Source organism: Myiozetetes cayanensis, unplaced genomic scaffold (assembly GCF_022539395.1).
Source record: "Myiozetetes cayanensis isolate MyiCay16 unplaced genomic scaffold, myiCay2020 scf5-8, whole genome shotgun sequence".
Taxonomy (NCBI): domain Eukaryota; kingdom Metazoa; phylum Chordata; class Aves; order Passeriformes; family Tyrannidae; genus Myiozetetes; species Myiozetetes cayanensis.
The window spans coordinates 21,397,011-21,421,148 of record NW_026087742.1 but is presented as its reverse complement, the minus strand read 5'-3'; the positions used below and the strand labels follow the sequence as shown (position 1 = coordinate 21,421,148).

The following is a 24,138-nucleotide window of genomic DNA, read 5'->3' as shown; positions in this document are numbered from 1 at the left end:
CATGTGACTTAGGTACATAAAGATCAGTTAAAAGCTCAAAGCCTAAGTAATTTTTACCCAAACATCATTTTACTGATCTTTAAGTTGGGGTAGTTATGTCCCCTCTTCAGCTGTCCACCTCAGTGATGAAATCTTTTCTCATGTGAAGTGCAAGGGGAATTGTGTGCCCATCTGTCTTGCCTGTGGCTAAGGAAAGTTGTGTCCTGTCTAGTAAATGGCAAAACCAAATGCCTTTAGTAACCATATCCTGTAATGCAGAAAAGCATGTTTAAGCCTCCCTGAGGGAAGGTCAGACCTACGCTGGTCTTTGCAGCTGGAGAAATTGGAGAAGCATCTGCAGCTTTTTCCCCATGCACCTAAGGCGGGAGCTGGGGAGGCTTTGTTCTGCTCACACATGCCGGGGCTTAGCATGATGTGACAGATGGATAACCATCCCACAGGGACTGTGCAGCCTTCCTGCAGACCTCCAGGAAGCAGGGAGGGGAAAACACCTGCCTACCTTTCTCCAGGCCTGGGATTTCTACAGAGAGGCGAGAGGGAGGAATGTCACTGGTGGCCAGGACCCAGTCTCCCAACTTCTTCAATTTCTTGTATTCCACGCGGAAAGACTGGATGGGGAACCCACCATTCCCACGGGGGATCCAGGTCACGTACACAGATGTCTCTGATGCCATAGAGATGGTTGGACGGTCTGGTGCCTCTGGAGCTGCAAAAGGCACAGAAGGCCATGAAACATATTCTTCTTGCCCTGTCTGGGGCATCCTGTAGCTCAGAGGTATGTGGGTGAAGGATGACCTGCACTGTACCCACCCACATGCTCTTTAAATCCTGAATGCTCTCTTCCCTCCATCTCTTCATTAGAGCTGGCACCCCCAAATCCTCACTCCTTTCAGTTTGTGCCTGCAAACATCTTTTACTCCTGCTTGCATCTTGCTCCTTTCCCACTCCCAGCTTAAGTAGGATGAGACAAGGTTTGAGGTGTGTACACCCATCATGGGAGGGAGAGCAGTGAGAGGTGTGGATGCTGGACATGGAGCAAAAAGCCTGGCTGTGAGCAGGGGGAGACTGACACTGGGGACAAAGAGGTGTAGGAGATGAAAACAAGAGAGATTGAGAAGAAACAGCTGAGGAGGAAATATGGAAAAGTTCTAAATTGGGGAAATACAATTTGATGGGAAAACCATCAAAAGATGGGAGAGAAAGAGATGAACGAATCTGTGACCATGAAAGAAAAGGCAATACATGACTGCTTGTGGGGGAGGTTGAAGGATGGGACTTCACAGAAAAGATATAGACTGAGGGAGATAATTTCACAGATATTATAGTGGCAATAGTAATGGCAGACACAAGGTGGGGAACAATAAACTGGAGTAACCAGTAGGGATCTGATATTTCTCTAGTGCAGCAAAATACCCAAAGGGAGCACCTTGCACCCCTAAATGGGCACTTACTGCCCCTTGGCAGGCCTTGACTGAGGAGAGGATGCCAGCACATGCAGGGACTTGGTCCCTTTTCCTCCTTCACACTCCCCCAGCACCCACCAGTGCATTGCAATTTGTTGTTCCTGTGCCCTGCAGAGTCACAGACTTCACGGCAAGGCTTTCTGAACCCTCCACTTGAAAGTCAGCAAGCGACAGAGAGTTTCTGACAACTCCTTGCATTAAAGGTGGGGCCAGGCAGTAGGATCTCCCTGCTCTCCTAAGACAGTCTGCCAAGGGCAGTAGCAGAGGTGTCCAAGAAGGACCTCTCCTTGTCAGGAGGTAGAAACCACCCACTCAGCATTGCACAGTCTTGATTTACTCAGTGGAGACTTCAACTCTAGCATGGCCTGGCCACTGCCACCCACAAGAGATCCAGCACCCCTCACCCTCCCTCCTTGCCCCATTCCGGGAGGGCCTTACGGGACAGACGGCTGTTGTCAGACTGGTTACTGCTCTGAGTGCTCGTGCCTGGGTCATCCCTCTGGATTTGCTGCTCTTTGCTGGCAACAATCTCTGGTTTTGGGCGCCGACCTGTGCAGAAGGGAGAGGTGGCATCACTGACACGGAGATGCAGCTCAGAGTTAATTTTTGATGTGATAAGGAAAGAAAATATTCCCAGTCAGGATGCAGAGATAAGTACTTTATGGACTCTACAGACGTCCTAGGGGTTCAAAGCACTCAGCCTGCAGGCAGGAACTAAAGCTAAAGTCTCCCTCATATTTAATTTTCTTCAACTTTTAATTGGTTTTCTTGAAATGTTGCTAGATTTCTGCCTTGAGAAGGTAGTAATTAGCACAAGATGGGGGCCTGAGGGGAGATGTGAGCAAGCCCACCACCATGGGGAAGGTTGCTACAAAGGGAATGCCATTCCCCACATGTGCTGGGGACAAGATAAACAGCCAGGACAGGGGGACTTAGTGTGGACATTTAGAATGTCCTTTCAGTAGCAAAGACAGCGCAGCACCCAACATACTGTATGGGAAAGCTGGAATTTTCCTTTAGCATAGGAGAAGTTTTTAAAGACAGATTAGACGAACACCTGTTGGGAACAATCCCCATAGGCTGACAGTGTTTCTAGCCAGAGGATGGATTAAACCTCTTGACATCCCTGCTACACCAATTTTCTACAGTTCTGCAGGTATTCAGCTGAGACATGGAGGGAGGAAGGGACTTGTTTCAACCCATACACAGGGGAAGACCTGATTTTCCCCATCCTACCTTCCACTTTTGCTCTGACAGTCACTCTAAGCTGAGGACAGATAGATTTCCAAAGCAGAAACAGCCCTTTTGTCCTAAGCCTGGTGCCTGTGCCTCAGGGCTGGGACAGGGTGTCTCCGAGGGGCCCTCCCCTGACTCAGAGCAAAACACCCAGGGAAAGGTTTGACCTTTACCAGTCCGGAAGGTCACCATGGCCGTCTGTCCCTCGCCAGCGCAGTTGTGAGCAGCCATCTCCACCTCGTAGAGGCTCCCAGGGTCCAGCCTGGAGAGGGTCAGGCGGTGCTGCGAGGCTGGGACATCCTTCACTGCCCAGCTGTCCGAGGCATTGGTGACCTGCTGAGAGACCAACACAGGCATTTCAAAGCTGGGGGCAGGCTGGGCTTCTCGTAGGCACTGAGCTCAGAAACTTTCACAAGAGGCTGTGTACCAACCAGGGCTACCTCCCCTGCCTGGAGGCCAGTTTCCTGTCTGCAAAGGAGGGAGGTGTTTCCAGCCTGATTTTGAAAAGCTGAGGGATTCAGGTATATGTGGGAAAAGTCACCCAACCACCAGGGTGTTGTCTTGACCCCAGAGGTTCACTCAGCCCTGTTCTGTCTGCTCTGATACCACCCTTCTGATACCACAGCCCCTCAGTGGGTGTAAAGCCCTGGAGCAGGCATGCCCCACAAAAAGCAGCATTAGCCAGAGGGTTGAGCTGCTTTAGGAGCCAAATTTTCCCTGCAGCCCAGCTGCTGAGCTGCTCATTTAGACACTGGCCATTTCCACAGCACGAGGTACCCAGAGACTCAACTTTGGTCACCCGGATCTCAATCATTTGACCAACGGCTTTTTATCTAGTTTTATCCAGCCTCACCACTGGCAGTCTCAGGCTGAAATGAAGAACCATAATGCTGGAGCACAGGTTTCTGCAGGGAAGAGACCGTGCATGGCCACAACCCTGAGAAAGGCTTGGAAACACAGTTTGTTTTTCAGTGATGCCCTGATGCCCCATGCAGAGGGGGAGGGAAGGTGGGACCTTCCTCCTTCTTCCCAGCTGCAAGGATAATATTTTTGCAGGCAAATAGGCAGGACACTGAAGTGACCCAGTGCCGAAAGGAGCATTAGTAATGCAGGCAACGCAACAAAACGGAAATGCCAAGACTCTGCTGTATCATTCATCTTCTCCAAGCGTTTGACACTGACTGATTAATGCCTGCCTCGTTTTATTTTTATTCCTGAACCCGCGAAGTTGTGGGGCCAGGGAGGGAAGCCCTAAAGGCTGCTAATATTGAAACAAAAACAAGGGCTGTGTGGCATCTGACTGCTTGCAAGCTGCTGAGAATTTAGGGACAGTGCAAGAACAGGGAGAAAAAAGAGATATCCAAAGATATTTTCCAGAGAAGAAGCAGACTCTTGCCCAGTACAAATGTAGGTCTCCTGTCTGTAGGTTTAACTTTCAGTTCAGCCATCTTTTACACAAAGAGCCTTTTCTTTTGTTGTTGAATTGATTTCTTCCCTCTCCGCACACATGCTTTTCCAGTCAGAAATGTCAAAACCAGATCATTATATAACCCTATCCTAAGGATCTCAGATGGAAAGACTCTTTCTAAACAAGTTTAAGGGTTATTGGGACTAATTCCTTTCCACACAATCCTTAAGCATGCCAAGAAAGAGTCTCCAGCTGGGAATTTGGACTACACTGAAAACATATTACTGCAAACTGCAGTGACCCATGGTGACCTCCACTGCCCTACGGCCCCTTCCAGGTGAAGTGCTGAAAAACAAATCAAATATGGACAAACTCCAAGCCTGCAAGTTAAGATCACATGCAGAATTGGTAGTTATGTGATACACCATTGGGGAACAAATCTCTTCTTGGCAGACAACCAGAGCCAATAGCCTGGTGAGGCTTTTGGCATCTTTGTTTTTCATTTAAGCTTGCCCTATTGTGTTCTTGTGTTGGTATCTTCTGCCTTTGTTTTAAAGGGCTCTTTAAAGAGACAATTAGCTGAAATCTTCAGCTTAAGTTCTGTTTAGAAAGAAACCAAGGATTATAACAGTTTTCAATATGTTTTTACAAAAATCAAACAATTCCAGGAAAACAGATACATATATTGACATGTACTTGAAAACAGTCCCTTGCAGTGGCTGGGAATCCAAAACATGCAATCTGGCATGTTTTTGAAATATACTCAAACCCTTTGGGGTTTGAGGCAAAACCTGCCTCTCTATTGCAGCTCCCTGTCTACCCAAAAAGACAAGCAGCAAACAGATCAATTTAAGCCTTTCTTCCACTTTCTTCCACTTAACCCCAGCAAAATAGAAAGCAATACCTTACATCTCAAATGCAGAATATCTCCCTCAACAATACTTCGCTATTTAAAGAAACTGCTGGGCTACAGCTCTGCCTGCAGTGTGCCCGTGGTGCTGAGAAGCGCCGCAGAGAGTGGGAAGCCCTTGGACTCAAGCAGGACCAGGCACCGCAGCACGTGCCACTGGCAAGAGAAATACTCAACACTGCACTGCCTTTCAAATTCCAGAATAAAACTGGTGGTTAAGGACCTTCCCAGAGGATTTAACATGGCTATGAGGGCTCTCTGCTGGCTCGTCACACGCAGTGAGCATGGGCACTTTGGAGCTGCTGAGCATCGGCAGGTACATGCAGCTGCTGCTCAGTGTCCTGCAGCCCAAGCCTTTCGAGGCAGAGGTGTCCCTGTGGCTTTCGCCAAGACAAAAGCATTCCAGAGCAAGTCATGCGCAATCTGCCCTCAGGCAATTCCTACTTGTGCAAGCACACAACTGGGAATTTTAAGTGGAAGCTACTAGAAACACATATATGTGCATATGCCTTCTGCATACTGAGGCAGATGGCCACTGCTATGGGCTCTCCCTGGACAGCTCAGCAAACCTCCTCTCGCAGCCTGTACTTGTTACACCTCAGCAGACTGAGGCTGCAGCTCAGGAGGTCCCACCAACCAGTGCCACCAGTGAGCAGTGGGTGCCCCTGCCCCAACACACCTGCTCACAAGGTGTGAAAACGCATGGTGAGGCCACCAGCCCAGCTGTGGAACGGCACAGAGGAGAGATGGGAGCAGGGCAAAACAGCGATACCTTGCGATGCTTCACCACGTAATAGAGGATGGGGGCTCTGCTGTCAGGACGGGGTCTCCACACCAGGTCGTAGCTGTCCGTCTTGGATGTCCGGGGAGAGCTGAGGATGATGGGGGCCTCAGCTGGAGCCACCAGCTCCCTGTTGGCTGCACACTGTGGAGACACTGCCAGTGGAGTTGTCTCAAGCTTTGGCAGCCCAGTTTTATCCAAGGGCAGCTTTAAGGCACTTTCCCTGGAAGGTGGTGTTGGAGGCTGAGCTGAGCCCAGCTGTGCATCTCGCCCAGGGTTGAGTGAAGCTCCTGAAAGACAAGGTGTCAAGGCAGGGTAAATGTCCATCCCAGTCTGTGGTGATGGCAGATCTATGAGACCCTTGTGCAGTGCTGCCTGCAGTGCCATTGAAAAAGGTGTTGGCAACAATATCTCCTTCCCCTGCTCTAAACCTAGCATATCTCGCTGGGGCCTCTCTGAGAACAGGCCTTGGTCATATGGGGCTTCCTGCCTCTCTGAAGCCACTCTTACCCTGGAGAAGCTCAATATAGTCCAAGGAATCAGGTGGTCTCTCTCTTACCCCAGGTGAATCCACCCACATCAGTATTTATGCTCATATATATGTGCCCAAGCTCAGAGGCAGAGCTAAGCCAAGGGGCAAGGCACTACACCCAGAATGTTTTGTCTCTCTCATGTAGAGATCACTCAAATATGCTCACATGGTCCTGTCCTTAGAAGCAAAACTGCTCTGCTGTCATCTGTTCCCACAGGGAGATACAGAGATCCCAGTCAAAATAGTAGTCGAAGCGTAGGTTAAAAAGAAGGGAAGAGCAAGGCAGATCAAACGCAAGCGGGAGGGCTACACGCCGACTTCCTTCTCCTGTTCCCTGCCCTGCTCCTTCCCTGTGTGTTAGGCTCTGTGACTGGATGGTCACAAGCTCGGAGAGAGGGACTCACCTGGCCGGGCTGTCCGCAGCTGCACCATGGCTTGTGCGCTGCCGACCTCGTTCTCCGCCATGCACTGGTATATCCCGTCGTCCTCGGGCCCCACGCTGACCAGGCGCAGCGCCCGGCGGGACAGCCGGAGCCGGTGGCTGGCGGACAGGGGGACAGCGTTGCGCAGCCACATGACGGAGGGCTGGGGGTTCCCTCGCACCTCGCAGGTGAACTTGGCGCTCTGGCCCCAGGGAATGATCTGCTGGGACAGCTCCATGGTGACCTCCGGGGGCTCTGTGCGGGGAAAAAAACACAACTGCTGAGTGCCACTTGGCTGGGAGCTTGGCACAGTCACGGCTTTGCACTTTCCTCTCTGGCAGGGATGAGGGACTTGAGGGAAGAAGGGAGTAGGGAAGAAGTAATGAAACCTTCAAACCCTCAAGTCCCACTCCCTTTGTGGAGGCCCACAGTGGTCTGCTTCAGTGCACCTCCCCTTCCACATCTACATAATCCACAAAAAGAGGTGGCCCAAAGCCATCTGCCCCTCTCAGATGATGGCAGCCACCTACAAGTCCTGTTTTGCTGAGCTGAAATGCTACTCTGCAAAGACTGTGCTTGTGCCACAACACATGGGCACCTGGATGAAATGCAATCCATGAAAGAGGCTTAGCCTCCCTAGTGATTGTGAAAAGGGCAAGATGCATGGTAGAAATATATAAGGTGTAGGTAGTATCCCTTACATTTCCCACCCCACAGAGAGCTGCCCTACAGAACAGAACAAAAAGCAAGACACTCTGATGCCTTCCCTATGCCAATGTCAAATGTATAAAGAGCAGCCAGTCCTCCACTAGAAAGTGTTAGAACAAAAACAGTGCCACAAATGACAAGAGAAGAGCTACTGCAGAGGAAGGGAGGTTCCCCCATCTCCAGCCCATGGTGGAATCCAAGAAGGAGGAACTACCACCCTCAAGGAAGAATTTCTCTGGTCTCCTAGAAACTGGAACCACAAGCAAGGGTTTGCATTACATTGTGGTTTGTCCAGGGAGAGGAAAAGAACATCAGTGCTAGTATTTTCCCCTAAAAGCAGTGGAGAAAGTCCAAGCCCTTCCTGAAACAATGGCTTCAGCAGCACTCACCAAACACCTGCACGTTGTAGAAGATGAACGCAGCTCCAGCCTCTCCAACCCCGTTGTCAGCCGTGCAGCTGTAGGTGCCCGAGTCCTCCTCACTCGTGGGGTCAATCAGGAGGTTGCTGAGCAGGAAGCGTGTCTTGTTGTATGCTGAGACACCGGAGCCATCTTTGGCCCAGGTGACCCGCGGTGGGGGGATCCCACTGGCCACGCACTCCAGGATGAGGCTTTGGCCCTTGGTGACAATGATGGTCTGAGTTTCAGGAGGGTAGATTATCCGGGCTGCCTCTGCTGTAGAGCCTGGGGCAGAGAGAGGGAGTAAGGAAGTGGGTGGGAAGGAAGGTGGAGGGTGGGAGAGCACCCTGTGCAGTGGGTAGGTAGGATTAATGGCAGGGCTAGTACACTGCTTCCTGTGCTGGGACAGATAAATGGCAACACACAGGCCAAGAGGGACATTCCTTAAGGGAATGCACGCAGCAAGCAGTCTTGCTAAAGGGCTAAGGCTTTTGCTTGCCCATGACCAAGAACAAATCCTAAGGAAGTTCAGCAATCCCAGGGCAGAACACACATACTCCACGAGAAGACCTTGCGGCCTTCTGCTGCCAGAAGGGAGTTTTCACAGGAATTGGTAACATTGGTTCACACAGAGAAACAGCTGTGTTAGCACTGGTAATGCTGCCAGAGCTGGAAGTGCTATGGAGATGTGCAGTGAAGGGAGAGTGGCTTACGTCTCACACGGAGCCTCTCACTGGAGACCGAAGTTTTCACCTCCTGTGTCACAGGGTTGTAGGCAGCACATTTATAAGTTCCCTCATCCTCTTGGCTGGCATTGACAATCTGAAGGTTCCCAGATGGCATAATAAGGTAATTGTCTGTAGAGAGAGAAGAGAAGGTGGCAGGTGGTCACAAAATATGCTCCTGTCCAGCCTCCTGGAAGATACACAGTGTCCTAAAGAAAAAGTGGACAAGTGGGAAAGCTAAAACCAACATGGGAACACTGATTGCAGTAAAATGACCCCTTCTAGTTCCAATATCAAGGGGACCAATCATGCAGTGATGGAAGGAACAGAGCCTCAAGTGAAGCTAGCTTGTCACAGGTACCTGCAGCAAATGTAGCTACTAAATTTAGACCTAAATCTTAAAAATTCCAACAAATTAGAAGTCACCTTTATCCAAGCTGGGATGAAAGAATTCTTAATGGACACAAAGAGACGCCCAGTAAAGAGTGATTTGTCTCACCTAATTCTGCTTCCTTTTGCCTTTTTGCAAGCCAGTGTTAGACAGAACTCCCCAGTCCCAAGCAGCAGGGACATCAGGGAGACCTGCCAGGGACCCTAAACTAATTTGTGCTCAGACAGGTGGCAAAGGGACAATGAGGAGGCAGCAAGCAGAGAAAGCTACTGCAGGCAAGGAAGGGTAAAACTGAGGGTCCTGGGAGGGGACCCAGGAGGACAGACCCCTGTGCACTCACCTCGGGAGGCCTCCAGCCACTCCTGCTTCACGCTGTAGCGGACCTGAGCCTTGGGGTGACTTTCGGGCAGGTCACAGGCGATCACAGCCGTGTTCCCTTCATCCACCTCGATCACGTGCTGGCCGTCAAACTTGAAATCTTTGAGATCTGCAAAGAGAGCAAAAGACAGGGCATTTCAGTGGCTGGCTAAGCATCTCCGTGTCAGCTCACCTGTGGACTCAGGACTGTTTCACTGTGGTGCTGGCAGAGGACCGCTCTGACACCAGCAGCTAGGGAAACTGGTCTGGTCTCACAGCTGTATTTTTTTTCCCTCCCTCTTCCTACAAAATGAATAACTTTAAACACAGCTTCTACAGAAACTGCCTGCTCCAGGGCTGGGAAACTGGGTGCGAAAAATCCTGGCCTGAGAGTAAAAAGTGAGCCAACTTATTGCAGCACTGAAGGGCGGCCAAAAAGGTCCTTCTGACGCCTGCTATTTCAAACACGGCTGCTGTCCTGCTACTGAGGAGCTAACTTTGTAGTCACAACGCAGGAAGCCCAGCCTACTTTGAGGGTGTAAGACAACAGGCAGGAGAAAGTGTGTGAGTGCTGGATGCTCCCAGAGCTTCCCTGAGGCCCTCCAATGCCTGAGCAACCTCTGCTCTGGGCACTCTCGCTCCCATCAAATATCTCACAGCAGAAGGCTGGTTAACCATGACACTTCACATGGGCCCAAGCAGTGCCCACGCTCCAGTGAAAAGAACACGGACTTGCAAGGAAAAACAGTTCCTCCTCTACACAGCACAGCCGCTTCCCCTGTTAAAGCAGCCGTGAAAACCCTGTCCCACCATGTGCCTCCCTACCAGGCTGTGATGGGGTTTCCCACCCTGGCCAGGCTGATGAGGGCAGCAGGATTGGAAGCACCGGGGTGAGGAGGAAGGGGAGCCAATTTGTTTTCTTTGCCCTGTTTTTCAAAGCAGGAGCAGAGGACTGCAGCAAAACCCCACAGATCTGGCAGGACAGGTAGCATGCCAGCCTGGCCCCACCAAGCTTTCCAGGGAGAAAATTGGTTCCCGCTCTCCCTGAGCACGATGGCACCCTGAGCTTGTGGAGCGCTGCAAGCTCAAAGTTTGCCTCAGACACCCTGTAGTGGGAAGGAGAAGGTTTTGTGCCAGGAAAAGCGTCCCTCACATGCATTTTTACAATGCCACGTACCAGCCCAGGCGACCACTAGTGACAACTGCACATTCTGCAGTTGGTCACAGGTCACGCTGTCACATCAAGGCCCAGGTCAGTGCATCTTCCTGGGACCCAGCACGAACACACTCTCAAGTGGCACTGCTGCTAAATCTGGATGAGAACCGCACTTCCCTTTCGAAACCCCACGCTAAGGCAGCACGTCGCATCTGTCGCCACGACACAGCCACGTGCTGCCGACAGCTCCCTCGCCCCTAGAAGCCCATCCCGGGACATGGCACCCGCGACCTCGGGCAGTTCGGAGAGCCGGGGGGAAGCAGGAGGGCTGGCGGCGGGCGGACAGCAAGCAGCCTCCCCTGGCAGCCCCAGCCAGCAGAAAAATGTGTTTTTGTTCTCTGGGAAATGCAGCAGCGCTCCAAGAGCAAAAGACAACTCTGGCTCCAAGCTTCTCCCACCCACAGTCATGGAAAAGTGACATGAAATTTCTCAAGCAGACTTTCTGATTAAAGCAAGATCCTTTATGGAGTTTAAATAAAAAACAGCTCTCTTGGCAAGGCGTCGAGAAAGCCTCCCCGAGCGCGGCGCGGAGGGGCTGCCGGGCGGCTGCTGGGGGAGCCAGCGTTCCCGGGCCCAGATCTGAGGGAAGGGGAGGAGGTTGAAAAGAAGAGGGGAGGTTTTGCAATGTCATAAAAATGATTTGCAGTGAACATGCTTAATACTTCTGGAATTTCTTGGCATTGTTCAATTTAAAAAAAAAAAAAAAATAAAAAGAAGGGATACGGGTGAACTTCAGAAATGTGATTAATCCTTTAAGACAAGCTGAGGAGGGGAGCCATGTTTCCACTGGATATTAAAGCCAGATGAAAGTTAACTCTTAACTTGTGAAAAGCTGGCAGTGCTTTGCGCTTCTCCTCTAACGAAAGTTACTGCTGGGGAGGGGAAGGATGCTGGATATTTTCTCCTCTTTGCTTTTTATATTTGATCAAGGAATAAAATAGTAAGAGCCACAGAAATGGAAAGAGGTGGAGAAGTGGCAAAAGCCCAGTGTCTGCTTGCCCACATCATGCATATTTCTCCGATCAACAAAATATAAACGAGCATCAGGAAAATTAATGTGCGCCTTGGTGGTCTGGATTCATCACAGCCAAATTAAGATTTTGGAGCCAAGGCATAGGCTCCAGTACTGCTGGCAGGGATCTCCACACACACACATATGCACGTGTACATGCACACATAGACCCCAAAGAGAAGAAGGGGCCCAGGAGCCCAGAGGAAGAGCAGACCCGTGGTCCTGCCAGGCGGAGCCATCTTGGAGATGGAAAATGATGACCCTGTGCCAGGGGACCCCCAGAATGACTCTAGGCTGGGCAGACATGGGGACCCCTCACGTGCAGCCCCCCCAGACGGCAGCTCAGCCCACCTCTCTCACAGCTGGGAGTGCTGCAGCCCCATGGTGGGGAGCAGGGCCTCCAGCTCTTCCTGGCTTTCCCTCAGCCCAGCCCTGGGAGACGAGGGGTGAAACTGGGAACAGAGGGGGAAAGAACAGAGGAAAGGGATCTGAGGTGGCTGCAGGAGCAAGAACCAGGTGCCTCTGGAGAGAGAGAGAAAAACTGGCAGGGGAGAGGGGAAAAACATCAGGTGGGCACCAGGACAATCCACTTTCCAAGACGCAAGTGTATGAACTTCCTGCCAAACTACTCCCCTAAATTCCTGCTCCCCCACAGAGAACAAAACTCATTTGTTTGCCAGTGGATTTTGGCCATAGGCGGCCTCAACCACCCTGCTCCCTGCTGTTATGGGCACATAAAGCCATCTGTTAATGCCAGTGGGTCAGCCAGGGCTGGTGAGGGGTGGTCAGGAGCAACCCTGTCCCCTTCTGTGCATGGGATGAGCTCCCCCTCACACACCCTGCTGCATCTGGCACAGCAAAACAGAGGGTGGCATGCCAGGCCAGGACAGCCAGCTTTGTTCTGGGGGCTTCAAACATGCTGCTCCTGAGTTGTTCTCCCCAGCAGGCAGTGCAGGGCAGGGGGAGTGGAGGAGAGGTTCAGCACCAGGGCAAAGCAGCGCTCGCCCCTTTGGCTGCCCAGCTGGCAGCAGCCATGCCCCACATCTAACATGCAATTTGTATCCCCAGCCCAACATCCACTGTAGCTGGGAGAAACCACATCCCCTGTCCCTGGTTGGGTTTTCCTTCTCATATGGCAGCACCCAGCGCGCCAGCCCACGTCCTTGTCCTTAAAAGACACGCCTGACCACAGTGAAGCAGCAAGTCCTCATCCACCAGCCACCATCCGGGAGGTGCTGCGGACAGACAGACCACTGCCAATCCCAGCTGTGCTGGGATAACAGGGCTTATTTTTTTCCCGTTTTTCCCTTTTTTTGTTTAGGAGGGGGTGCAACCAAAGGCCACTGCTCGTGTTCATCTGCACCCGGGTCCGAGGCGTGATGGGGCGAGCTGGGGCACAGGGAGGGTTAGCCCTGCAGCTGGCTGTGCCGCTGTCATCGGGGAGGGAAACCAGCTGAATCCCAGGGCTGGGGGCCAAGCAACGAGGCAGGCGAGACAGACCGGATTAAATGAATGGGAGACCATAAATAACTTCGGAGAAGAAGTAGTAGTAAATAAAATGACGGCCCTCAAGGTAAAAGCCCTCCCTGCTGTAGGGAAGGGAGAAAGAGAGAAAGGAGGGAGCCCAAAAAGGGGAATAGGCAGGGATGGGGTTCCCCAGCATGGGGGCAGGCACCTTTCATTAATTCCCTTGCCTGTCAGAGCAGCCTGGTTCTCTCCCCCATCCAGCCAGTACTGCAGGAGCCTGGGCACTGGTGCTGTCACCACCAGATTCTTCCCACCCTGCCAGGACAGGAACAGCCCCCCCGACTCCTACTCACACCCCCACCAGCACATCCCACCACTGCCTCAGCTCCACTATTCCACCCTGGGCACACCTCATAGTCCTCATGTCCCAGTTCTGCTGGCTCATGAAACACCACCTGTGTTTTCCTTCTCTCCCCTCCTCACACCACCTCTGCCCCTGGGGCCAGAGCCCCCGTGCCTGCTCAGCAAATGCTTTTCCAACAGGCAGCTACCCCCTTCCCTCCCTCCCTCTTGCTATTGCCTCTGGGGAGTATCAGAGGAGAGGCCCAGGCGGAGGAAAATGAATGGGGCTGTCTTCAGAAAGCAGCTGCAAATTCCTGGGGGATGCCCAGCCCGACCTGGTGCAGGGTCACTGCCCATGAGCTCCGTGCACTGAGGCCCAGCTTCCCACATGTGCTGCCAGAAAGCTGAGGACTGACCTTGCCAGTGGCACCGATGGAGGGCCACAGGGTAATGAGCCTCCCTTGTTCCACAGCATCCCTGGGAACACAGGTGCCCTGCACTCCCATGTCCCTGGCCACAGGGGATACACCAGAGCAGGTGGAATTTCTTTGCTGCACCCCTCATCTATTTTCTTGTTTTGTTTTTAAATGTCACATCTATCCAGGTCAGGCTTGCTGTTGTGTTTGCTGCACTCATTTTCCATGCATACAACTGAATGCTGGGAGTTACACAGCTCTTGCCACCTCTACTCACTAGCTTGGCTCCAGCCCTGCACTTCAGTTGCTCTGTGAGCTCCACCGAGAGCTCCTGACCCTTTCCAAGCCTTTTGCTGTCACAGAACCAGCCTCACTGCAGCACATTTGTGTCCCTGTGGATTTATCTGGTCCCACCAGAGCCCACTGCAGCCGTACTTTTTACTCCTCTACCCAGGAGAGGTGCTGGGGCAGGGCTTCTGGCGTGATGGCTGCTTTGCTACCTAGAATCAGGCACTTTGCTACCTAGAATCAGACTGGAGCCCACCACAGTTAGGCCAGCAGTGATCAGAAGGTGTGTATCTGCACCAATATGCCCCAGGCTGCCAAGTCTGAGTGTAGAGCACCAGGTCAGCTCTGACTGGACCCAAAAGTGTCCAAGTAATGCCCGAAGTGCTGGTCCTTTTGTTACTTTACAAAATCTTGCCCTTTCTGCAAATCTCTCCTCCCTCCACCCCTCAGCTATACAATAGCTGTTTTATCTCTGCTGGAGGAATTAAGTGTTAGTTTCAAGCAGCTCTCTGAGCCAGGGAGGACAGAGATGGACGTGGCTTCACTGTGCCACAGATGGGAGAAGGAGGTATCAGTCCCGGGGCTAGGCTGTGGCTGCCAGCACTGCAGCGATGGTTATCTGCTCACTGACTGTCAGCAAAGCACAGGGAGACCCCAAGGGACTGGGCACACACAGCCTGGGGCACTCGGGAGTGTTTCCTCCAAAGGAGGTGAAGAGAAAGGAGTGGAAATTGCCTAGAAGTTGGCCAGATGAAGTTATCTACACCCCTTCAAACCTAGGAAGTCACTTTTTCCAACTACTCCAGGTCATCTTCCAAAATAAACCTAAACCTTGAAAATATTTCCATCCTCACCCTCCCACCCCCAAAGCCAGAGCTTTAATTCACATTCCAGTTTCACTCTCCCCCTGCCACCCTAAAATAATTTTTGGATGGAGCTAAGACTTTTCAAAGAGTTTTCTTGCAGTCCAGAAGTTGATCTAGAAGAGAAGTATCAACTGCAGTGCCAACCTGCCAGGGGCTTCCCTCTCACTTCAGGACCATGGTTGGCCCTGACTCAGCTCCAAACAAGGTCCTGTAGAGGAGGTCTGGACGAGGAGTAAGAGCCCGTGACACATCTGCTGCCACAGCTTTCCAACTCAGTCCCACCAGCAATCCATGCTCCCTCTTATTTCAGACGACTGCAAAGCCACTGTTGCAAGCAACCTGCAGCTCATGAACATGAAACCGGTTATTTGAGCCCCTCCAGAAGGTTTCCCTCCTACACCTTCAGTCCCATGGCTTTCCTGGGATGTCCACTCTCTCTCTTCACTCACTGACTGCCAAGTCTACCCACCTGGGGGCTCTCTATTGCCCAAGGCTGTCTGGGTGCATGGGATACGGCCCCTGCCATTCCCAGCTCCCCTTGAGGAAAATGGAGCGATGTGGGACAGCACAGCAGTGCTCCGTTAGTTGCATGATCATTCAACCTCTGGCTCCAGTTTTGTGAGCTTCACTGAATGGTGCTCCTGACCTCCCCTCAGCAGCAGTGCCTTTGCCATGGCAGGGACCAAAGCAATGGTCAAGTCCTCCTCTTTTGCACCCACATCCCCAGTTGCAATCCTGAAGGACAAGGTGGGACCTTGTGGTGCTCTAGGACCTGTCTCCTATCCACCACTGACGCTGATCAAACCAGACAGATCAGACATATTTTGTCCCAGGAGACAGAGATAGTGGTGGTGGGTTGGGGTGACAGTAAAGTTCCTAAGAAGGAACTGATCAGGCTGAGGAGCTGTGCACACCCTGCTCTCCTAAATGCAAACCATGCCCTTGGTAATCCCATCCACCTCTCCCCTCCTCTCCTTCCCTCTAAAAGGCCACCAGCACACACAGCCCCCTTTCTGCTGTGGAATGTGTTCTACGAAACTTAATCTCGGCATGGGGCTCAGGCCAAATCCCCCGACAGATTCGGCCCCGTGACAACCCCCTCCCACTCCGCCTCAGAGTTCAGCAACTCTCTCCTCGCTTTCCCTGGCCTCCTCCTCCCACCCAGCCTGGCCTAAACATTTCACTCCTGATTAATGTATCAGTGACAAGCCAATAGCTCTTGGCTTTAAAGCAAAGCCAGCTCCCACTTCGCACAAACATCTTCACTTCTTCATTTTCTTAAGACAGCCCCAAACTCCCTCTTGTCCAGAAGATGAAGCCCTTTCCACACTCAGGGGCTGTCACTGCCAGGGGATGTCAGTCTCCTCTGCACACACACCAAAAACTGTATGGGTTTCTGAGAAGGTTTGGCTCTCCACTGCTCTTTCTCAGATGCCTCCAAATATAGCACTTTCTCACATTTGAGCACAACATCTGGCCAAAACCAGGTGCTTGTAAGAAAAGTTGCCCACTCTGAGACAACCCCTCCCACGCATAGGTCTTGGTCTGTCACCAGTGCCAGGGGGCAGCAGTGAGGAGCAAGTAAGTTCAGGCATAGAAGTGAGTCCCTCACTCAGAGCTGTGTCTCAGGAAGGCAGTAAAAGTTAGCACACACTCTCCCTGCACCAGCAGCAGTCCCACAGCAGCCCAGGCAGCAGTTTGGCCATCAGCACCAGCAGGTACTATCTGTAAACTCAGTCAAGAAGTCAGCTACCAGAGGAGGTAGCATGACACTCAGGAAACCAATCACACACACAAACCCCACAGCTCAGGTATTTCCTGCTCTTGCAAAAACTTGTCACTGCAGGACAGGTCTGCAGCCTACCCCACAGGAGGAGAACTTCTTGAGTCAAGGCTGGGCCACAACATGACAGTCAGTCCATGATCAAAAATGCTACAAAATTCCCTAAGCCAAAGGAGCCCTCCCTTGATGCCAGTGTGAACATGCCAGTACGGATGAACCTCCAAGGAAGCATGAGGGATGGCCCAAGCAAAGCAGGAGATGGCAGAGGACTAAAGCTACTCACTGGCTAATGTGACCACTGCAGGGACACTGGCAATGACTCCCTCGGGCACACGAGCAATGCACTGGTACCGCCCCACAGTGTGGTTGTTGAGAGCCATGATGACGAGTTTCCCTCGCTCCACGTGGATACCCAGCACCTCATCCGATCCAGCCAGCTCCCTCCCGTTCAGTCTCCACGTGAGGTTCACTCTGGGGGGGTCCACCACACACCCCAGGCTGACTGGACCCCCAAGTTTTTGGACAATGGAAGCAGGCTGCACTGTGACTTGTAGAGATTCACCTGCACAGAGGGAAAAAATGGGAATAAGAAAGCTCTGTGAGACTCAGGAAAAGAAAGGACAGAGGAAAAAGCTGCAGTGCTGTACATTTTGCATTCCCCATCACTTCTGCTTGTGCTGCACCTTCACCTTAGCTCCCCACACACCCACCCTAGTGCTTGAAGATGCACATCAGTCCCATTTCTTCTTGCCATTGCCAGACAGTGTATCTCCAAATGTATCTCCTCCTCTAGAGGAGTGTTTGATCTTTGGCCAAGGCTACAGAGGAAGTAGTGGAGAGAGGAAACCACTTTGTGCTTGAAGCATGGCTACACTAAACAGCAACAAGGCAAAATAAAATGGAACAAACAGGTGAGAACAGGAACTCACTCAGTCTGGCGAAACAGGTAGCGGTTGCAAGCATGAGGCAAGGGATGGGGGACATGGGCCTCTTCTTTCCACGTGTCATTGCCATCCCATGCAGTGTGACCTGGGGTGCCCAGGGAAGGGTCCCATAAGCTGCCTCAGGATGGATGCTGCAGTGGATGCACGGCAGCAGATTCCTGTGGATGACAAGAGATACCATAGATGAAACCCTCAGAATTCCCTCTGCTTTCCAGCCCCGCCTGGCTTCTCTACCAACATCCCTAAAATGCCACAGATTCACTGAGCCAGTGGTCCGAGGAAGCTACAGACACTGATGCAAGCACTCATCTTCTCCAGCCTCTCCCCGAGGCATGGTTGTGAGTCTCCCAAGACATCCCACCCTCAGCCCTTGGTACATGTGTGTACACAGACACACACTCTCCTTCCCCATTTCCAACTTGGCACAGTCAATGAGAGGCAATTTTCAGGAGAAAAACGCAATCCAACAAAGTGTCACTGAAGATATTCAGTAAGTGTTGCTGCCACTTCTTGGCTGTGTCTGGAATATATTCTATCTTGAACACAAATGTAAATGAGTAGTACAAGTCCCAAGCCACATGAAAACAGAGTTGATCCTGCAGTTTTACATTCTCTTCCTGAGGCACTGGCCATGTAGCTACTGAGCATACCTATGTTTCAATCCAGATGGAACCCCTTAGGAGATACAAAAGATTTTCAGGGGATCTCTGAAAGGGATTATTCTGAAGTGAAGGGGACACTTTTTCTTCAGGATAAAGAAATGCCCAGTTCTAAATTTGTTTAAATTCAATGCAGTAAGCTGGGGATAGATTACACTAATTCGGCAAAATACATCTTTATTCTAAACAAAGAGGCTCAATCTATGAAAAGATTTCAGATTAACTGTTCTGCCTGAAATACACTGCCTATTTTGAGTAGAACTACCCTGTCTGGACAAACCACTAGGTTCATACCTGAAAGCATCAACTACCTCTAAAAAACTAGAAGTGCAAGGCCACTTGTCACAACCCAGGTTGATGTGAAGAGCTGCACACTGCAGCACCTGCTTTGGAAAGACTCATAAACTCACGCTAAGGCAGTTAAGCCAGGTCAGGGGAATTAAAGACCTTAGCGGCTGAACCAAGAGACACCTCAGATGTCAGACTGAATTCAGCTTTAACCAAAGGCCATGGACTGAAGTCAAGAGGAGACTTCCCTCTACAGACATTGTAATTCAGTTACAGGATTTTGAGCTCCCTCAAGTTGCAGCGCTAAGGTGACCTGCAAGTCTCAAAGGCATTGCAGAATTGCTCCTATGGCATATCTACAGGGAGAAGCCCAAGACCAAAGCACTATGGCAGCCAGCCCAAGCAGCAGTTATATTGCCTGCTCCCCCTGCAGATACACAATGAGCTCATTAGCTGCAATCACCATCCTCACGAACACCTGGACTCTGCAGAACAGTATTCCCTACTTTTACCGCTGCTTCAGCCATCAACTGTCTGAACATGCCCTTTCCACAACCATCTCATTAAAGGGAGGAGACAAGTCCCTTCCAGCATAACCTCCCAAATTAAACCTCCTAACTCCTGTAGTAAGGACTGACCCAGACTCCCTCAAGATGCTTGGCGAGTTGTTCAAGGCCAGGCTGATTACTCCTAGCAAGGAATTACAGCATTTGGGGAAATGTGAGCTACTCTCAAATGACTTTGCTTGGCCTCTGGTTATAGCAAAGGTGCAAGAGTGCAGTACGGGGCAATGTCCATGGCCAACCATGCTGAGGTCCATGTTGTGATAGCAAGAATCCAGCTAGCTGGCTTGCAGGCACAGGCATCCCTGCAAACTGGGCTGTCCCTCTGGCAGCCTCACAAGCTGTCCCCTTTGTCCCCACCATGCCCCAGAGCACTGCCTGGGGTAGAAGTCATGGAGGAGACATTCCTATAAAGTTGAGAAGATAGAAGAAAAAGAAAAGCCTCCCCGAGCTGGAGATTTCAAAAGGAAGCAACACCAAGTAAAGTGACCTGCCCCTGGAGCTTTGCAAACGCCACAAAGGGCATCTTTACATGGCACTTTGCTGGCCCATGTGAGCTCAGCTGGCTGGCCAGCCCAGTGGGCTCCATGCAAGGCAGCTCTTTCCTGGGAGTCACACAGTCCTGGTTAGCATGGCTGTGAGGCCAAGATGACAAGCCCTGCTGAGAGGCAGGGTAAATTAGGTCAAGCTTGGCATGGCCTGACATGGCTTCCAGGCATCCAGGAGTATGGACAGAGCTCAGACGATGGGCATATTCTGAAGGCACCCACAAAACAGGTAGGCTCATCGTCTACCTACTGCAGACCACAGCCCTTATAATATGGGAAAAATCTCTGTGGGCAACCTCCAGTGCCAAAGCAACAGGACAGGAACGTCCCTCCCACACACTCATCCTTCTTGATATTCACTTTCCTCACCTAAGAAAAGAGTCTCAACAATTTCCCCCACCAACCAGCACACACTGTTGTAGAAGATACTGTAGTGACTGACTTGGAGAGCATCTGAGTTACTCAAGTTCATTTCTTCATTTAAGATAGCCACCAAAGCACCCTTCATTATACTAGAGCCACCTTGGCAAGTCACCACTGACTGGCTGTAAAAGTGCCTTAGGTCTGCCTGTACCAGAACATGCACTGTTGACACCACTGCTGATGCACAAGTTAATGTCCCACTATTTACACTCATCTGGAAAAGACTTTTGAGTTAGTTTAGGCTTAAAGATACCTCATACTCTAATGTCTACTGGAGATAGAAAGCCTTACACCGATGTAGAAGGAACATTTTGGGGTAGGACTTAACCTCCTGTTCCTCAGTGCTGGAAGCCTACAGAGCTGACTCATTCCCCCTATCTGGATGGGTTTGGCAGCAGGATGGAAAAATGTTGGACGGAAAAGAGTTGCTCCTTGGAGCCCATGCTGAGGGAGGGGGTAGGCAAAGACGTTCCCAACCAGACCTCCCTGCAGCTCTGCATCGCACGGAGCTTCTGGCCAGCAGGGCAAAGCCAAAGGAGCAGAAATGTGCACTAGACCCTTCGTGAGCTGGGACCACCCAGGCACATCGATGCAGCGACTAAACTGGCTGCTCCCAGGTCTGTAAAAAGATGAAGAGCAATAGGTGGGGACAAAAAAGGGGAGCTCAAAAAATTTGGCCACGGCACTGGGCAGATTGAACCGTATTGAGCAGAGAATGAGGAGAGAAGGTGTGTTGCAACAAGTGTATAGTACCTCCCCAAACCTCCAGGCAAGAGTACAAGCTCTAAATAGGGACATGTGGCCATTTCTTTCACAGCTGAGTGAAGTACAAAAAGTAAATAGCTAGCATAAAAATAATGAGGAAAATGAATGAAAACATCAATTCCAAAAGAACTATTAGGATCCAGGGCCAGATTTTGAAATTCTCAGCTTCCACAATTGAAGCCAGATTTTCAAAAGCATTCAGTTCTTGACATGCTGAGCTCTCCTGAATAGGCAACCAACTTATTTCGATGCCTAAATGGGAGCTGACCTCTTTTGAAAATGCTGCCCTTAAGCAGCCTGCAATAGTGCAAAGCATGGAACTTTATTAATCAGGCAGCTTTCGATCTGCCTGGTGTCCCTGCAAGCGGCACCAGAGCGGGCTGCAGTGGGACAGGCGGCAGAAGTAGGGAGTGAAGGAGGCCCCAGGCACTCCAGCTGACTTCCCAGAGGTGGTAGTCCTAGGAAGGGGGCTGCACTGGGAGCTGCCAGGGTGCTGCATGACAGTGTCCTGCTCTGCTGCCTCCTCTCCCCAGGGCAGGTACCCTGCGAGGTGCCCCTAGTTGCTGACACTTCTGCAGCCACCGACACCACTGGCCTCAGGAGCTCCTGCTTAATTGCTATCTAGAAAAAGAAAGAGTTAAAGTAATTTAAAGTGCTTCAAGGGGGAGGGAAAACAAAAATTATTTGTTTATTTATTTTAAATTCTTTCCTGCCAGGTTAAAGTAACAATTTCCTGTCGGTGGAGCCCTAAGTCCCTTTCAGACAGACCAGTAAATCAAAGGAGGGGCCATTAAGAGAACAAAATTAACGAGAGCTTCATCAGCTCTGGAAGGGTGGTAGGGGTGTAAAATCTGTCGGCTTGGCTTCCCGCCACACACCTAAGCACAGCAAGGCCCCTGCGAGCAGCCCCAGCTTCGCTGGGCCATGGAGGGCACTGCAAAGGCAGCCCAGCAAGAAAGGAAAACCAGAGGTGAAGATATAAAAGGGAAGAAAGGCGCGTGTGTGCGGGGGGGGGCAACAAAGCTCGAAAAGAAAAAGGGATCTGAATTAAGCACAAGCAGCAGGAGAGGTGTTTGCTGATTAGAAACTGAAGGTTTTACTGAGGAAATGCTGCTCACAGCCCCAAGCCCCCTCCTGCTTAACAAGGGCCAGCCAAGCAGCCCTTGTTACTGCCACACTGCCTGTAATTTACAAGCCTCCCAAATAGGAACCAGCCTCTGCCCCGACTCCGGGGCAGCATCCCCGCACCACACATCCCAGCTCAACTGCGGGAATGCAGAGGCAGACTGGGACCTGCGGAAAACTCACTGATGCACGTTGGGGTGGTTTGGGGTCGTGTCAGGCGGCCGGACCTCGAGCACCTCTTCGTGCAAGGGCTGAACAGCAGGAAGGGGAAGGGGCTGCTCTGCACTAAACGAAAGGCTGCAGCAACTTCGGTTCAGCTACCAGCTGGGGACACCCTGGGTGACTCTGGAGAATTCACTGCAGATGGTCTCTGTTTCCAACAGGTCAAGTAGGGACAATGATACTCCCAGTTCTCTGTTTTATACATTGAGACTTGAGCTCTTCAGAAAAAGCAATGTCTTACACAGTACTGTGTGCCAATTTTACTTGTAATCATTAGTTTTTAATACAAGACAGTATTTTTTTTTCCATAGAGTATAAACCACTGAAAAAGAAAATATAAACGAGCCACAGTACCCTTTTGTTTTACAAATTAGGGAATCTGAGGACTAGAAGAGAAAGCCAACCTGGCCCAGGGTTATACAGTAAATCAGTGGCAGGGCTAGCAATCAGATTCACAGAATATTCTGAGTTGGAAGGGACTCACAAAGCTCATCAAGTCCAGCTCTTAAGTGAATGGCCCATATGGGGATCAAACCTTCAACCTTGGCACCACGCTTTAAATCAAAAGCTCTCTGACTGATACCTCCCTCCCACCAGGCAAGTTACTCTTGGATCCCATATCTTTTGCATCCCACCTGAAAAATGATAGTACAGAACTGTATAATCCTCTAGTTTTAAAAAAATACTGTCCAGGTGACATACCTGAGCAGGTCAGCTGCAAAGTTTCAGCATGATTCCTGAGCATGGACAGCAATCTGGGCACCCCTGACTGCTTTTCCCAAACCCACTGGACAGCAGCATCCCGTAGGACAAAATTAACTTCTCCCCACCCCCTATCCCCATTTCAAAGTATTACGTTCACACTGTTAAGTTGTACTCATTACGCCTGAAAGGGTTTGGAAAAGGACAGGTTGGCAGCAGGAGAGATGCTCCCCCTTCCATGTAACAGCATGGGCACCAAATGGGGATGAGGGTGCAGATGCCATATGGAGAGGCAGGATCCTCAATAGGAAGCGGTTGGTAGCAGGAATGGGCAGAGAGGCAGAATCCAGTGTTACATCACCATGTTTGAAGTCAAGGAGGTAGCACAGAGTATGTGCAAACAGGGATAAAAGCTTGCCTCTTTTTCCCTCTAGCACTGAGACTGTATTAGCTCTTTTAACACAGCCCTTGACTAACTGTATGAGGAGTTCCCCTCCTCTCTCTTTTAATGTGATTAGGCAAAAAAAAGACTCTCTTACTGGCTGCTTGTGAGCTCAGAGGCCATCAAGAAGCCACAACAGAGAAGGCCTGGGATAAATTCATGCTTATAGTCAGGAGAAGGAAAATATCCACAGTAAAACCTGGCATGGCACAACCACCATGCAAATCAGTGAGTTCACCTGAGACCTGCAAATCCCACTCGAACACTGAGTGACCCTAAAGCAGAGCCACAGTTTTAATTTGAGCAAGTTCTGAGGAATTCAGCAGCAATAGACACCTCTCTAAAAAATAAACAAAACTTCCAGGTGGAACAGCTCTTTTTCCTTGAACAGAACTGCTCATGCAAACCAAACCGGCAACAAACCAAATTAAACCAAACATGCAACAATCTTTGTGACTTTTTTCCGTCTTCCTCAAGATAAAGCTACTTTCCTGAACAGTTCCTTTCTACAATAGCCTGCAGCATCACCAGGGAGAGGAATGGACATGCTGGCTTTGAATTAGCAACAGGATGCAAAGCCTTCTCATTGCCTGAGTTTTGCTCATATCCCTGAAGAACCAATGCCTGCAGTTTCTGGCACCTCTCCACCTGACGGTCACTCTGAACTGAGTGCCACTTTCCAGCTGGCACTGATCAGGCTGACTTCACTGAGCCCCACCGAACCCCTTCACGTCGG

The 24,138-nt window shown here is 50.9% G+C and overlaps 1 protein-coding gene across 2 annotated transcripts in view; it reads right to left on the bottom strand.

Moving 5' to 3' along the window:
* BOC (BOC cell adhesion associated, oncogene regulated) overlaps positions 1–24,138 on the bottom strand; it is a 55,477-nt gene that overhangs the window by 5,529 nt on the left and 25,810 nt on the right. The window contains exons 2-11 of one of the 2 annotated variants that reach the window (XM_050332138.1): positions 17,651–17,823; positions 17,005–17,283; positions 9,315–9,461; positions 8,572–8,715; positions 7,850–8,143; positions 6,735–7,007; positions 5,790–6,088; positions 2,873–3,035; positions 1,902–2,012; positions 500–706 (exon numbers count right to left, since the gene is read on the bottom strand). In XM_050332138.1, coding sequence (XP_050188095.1) covers positions 500–706; positions 1,902–2,012; positions 2,873–3,035; positions 5,790–6,088; positions 6,735–7,007; positions 7,850–8,143; positions 8,572–8,715; positions 9,315–9,461; positions 17,005–17,283; positions 17,651–17,735 — 2,002 coding nt within the window. In that variant the 5' untranslated portion in view covers positions 17,736–17,823. The remainder of the gene's footprint in view (positions 1–499; positions 707–1,901; positions 2,013–2,872; positions 3,036–5,789; positions 6,089–6,734; positions 7,008–7,849; positions 8,144–8,571; positions 8,716–9,314; positions 9,462–17,004; positions 17,284–17,650; positions 17,824–24,138) is intronic. The other variant, XM_050332137.1, reaches the window with a different exon arrangement.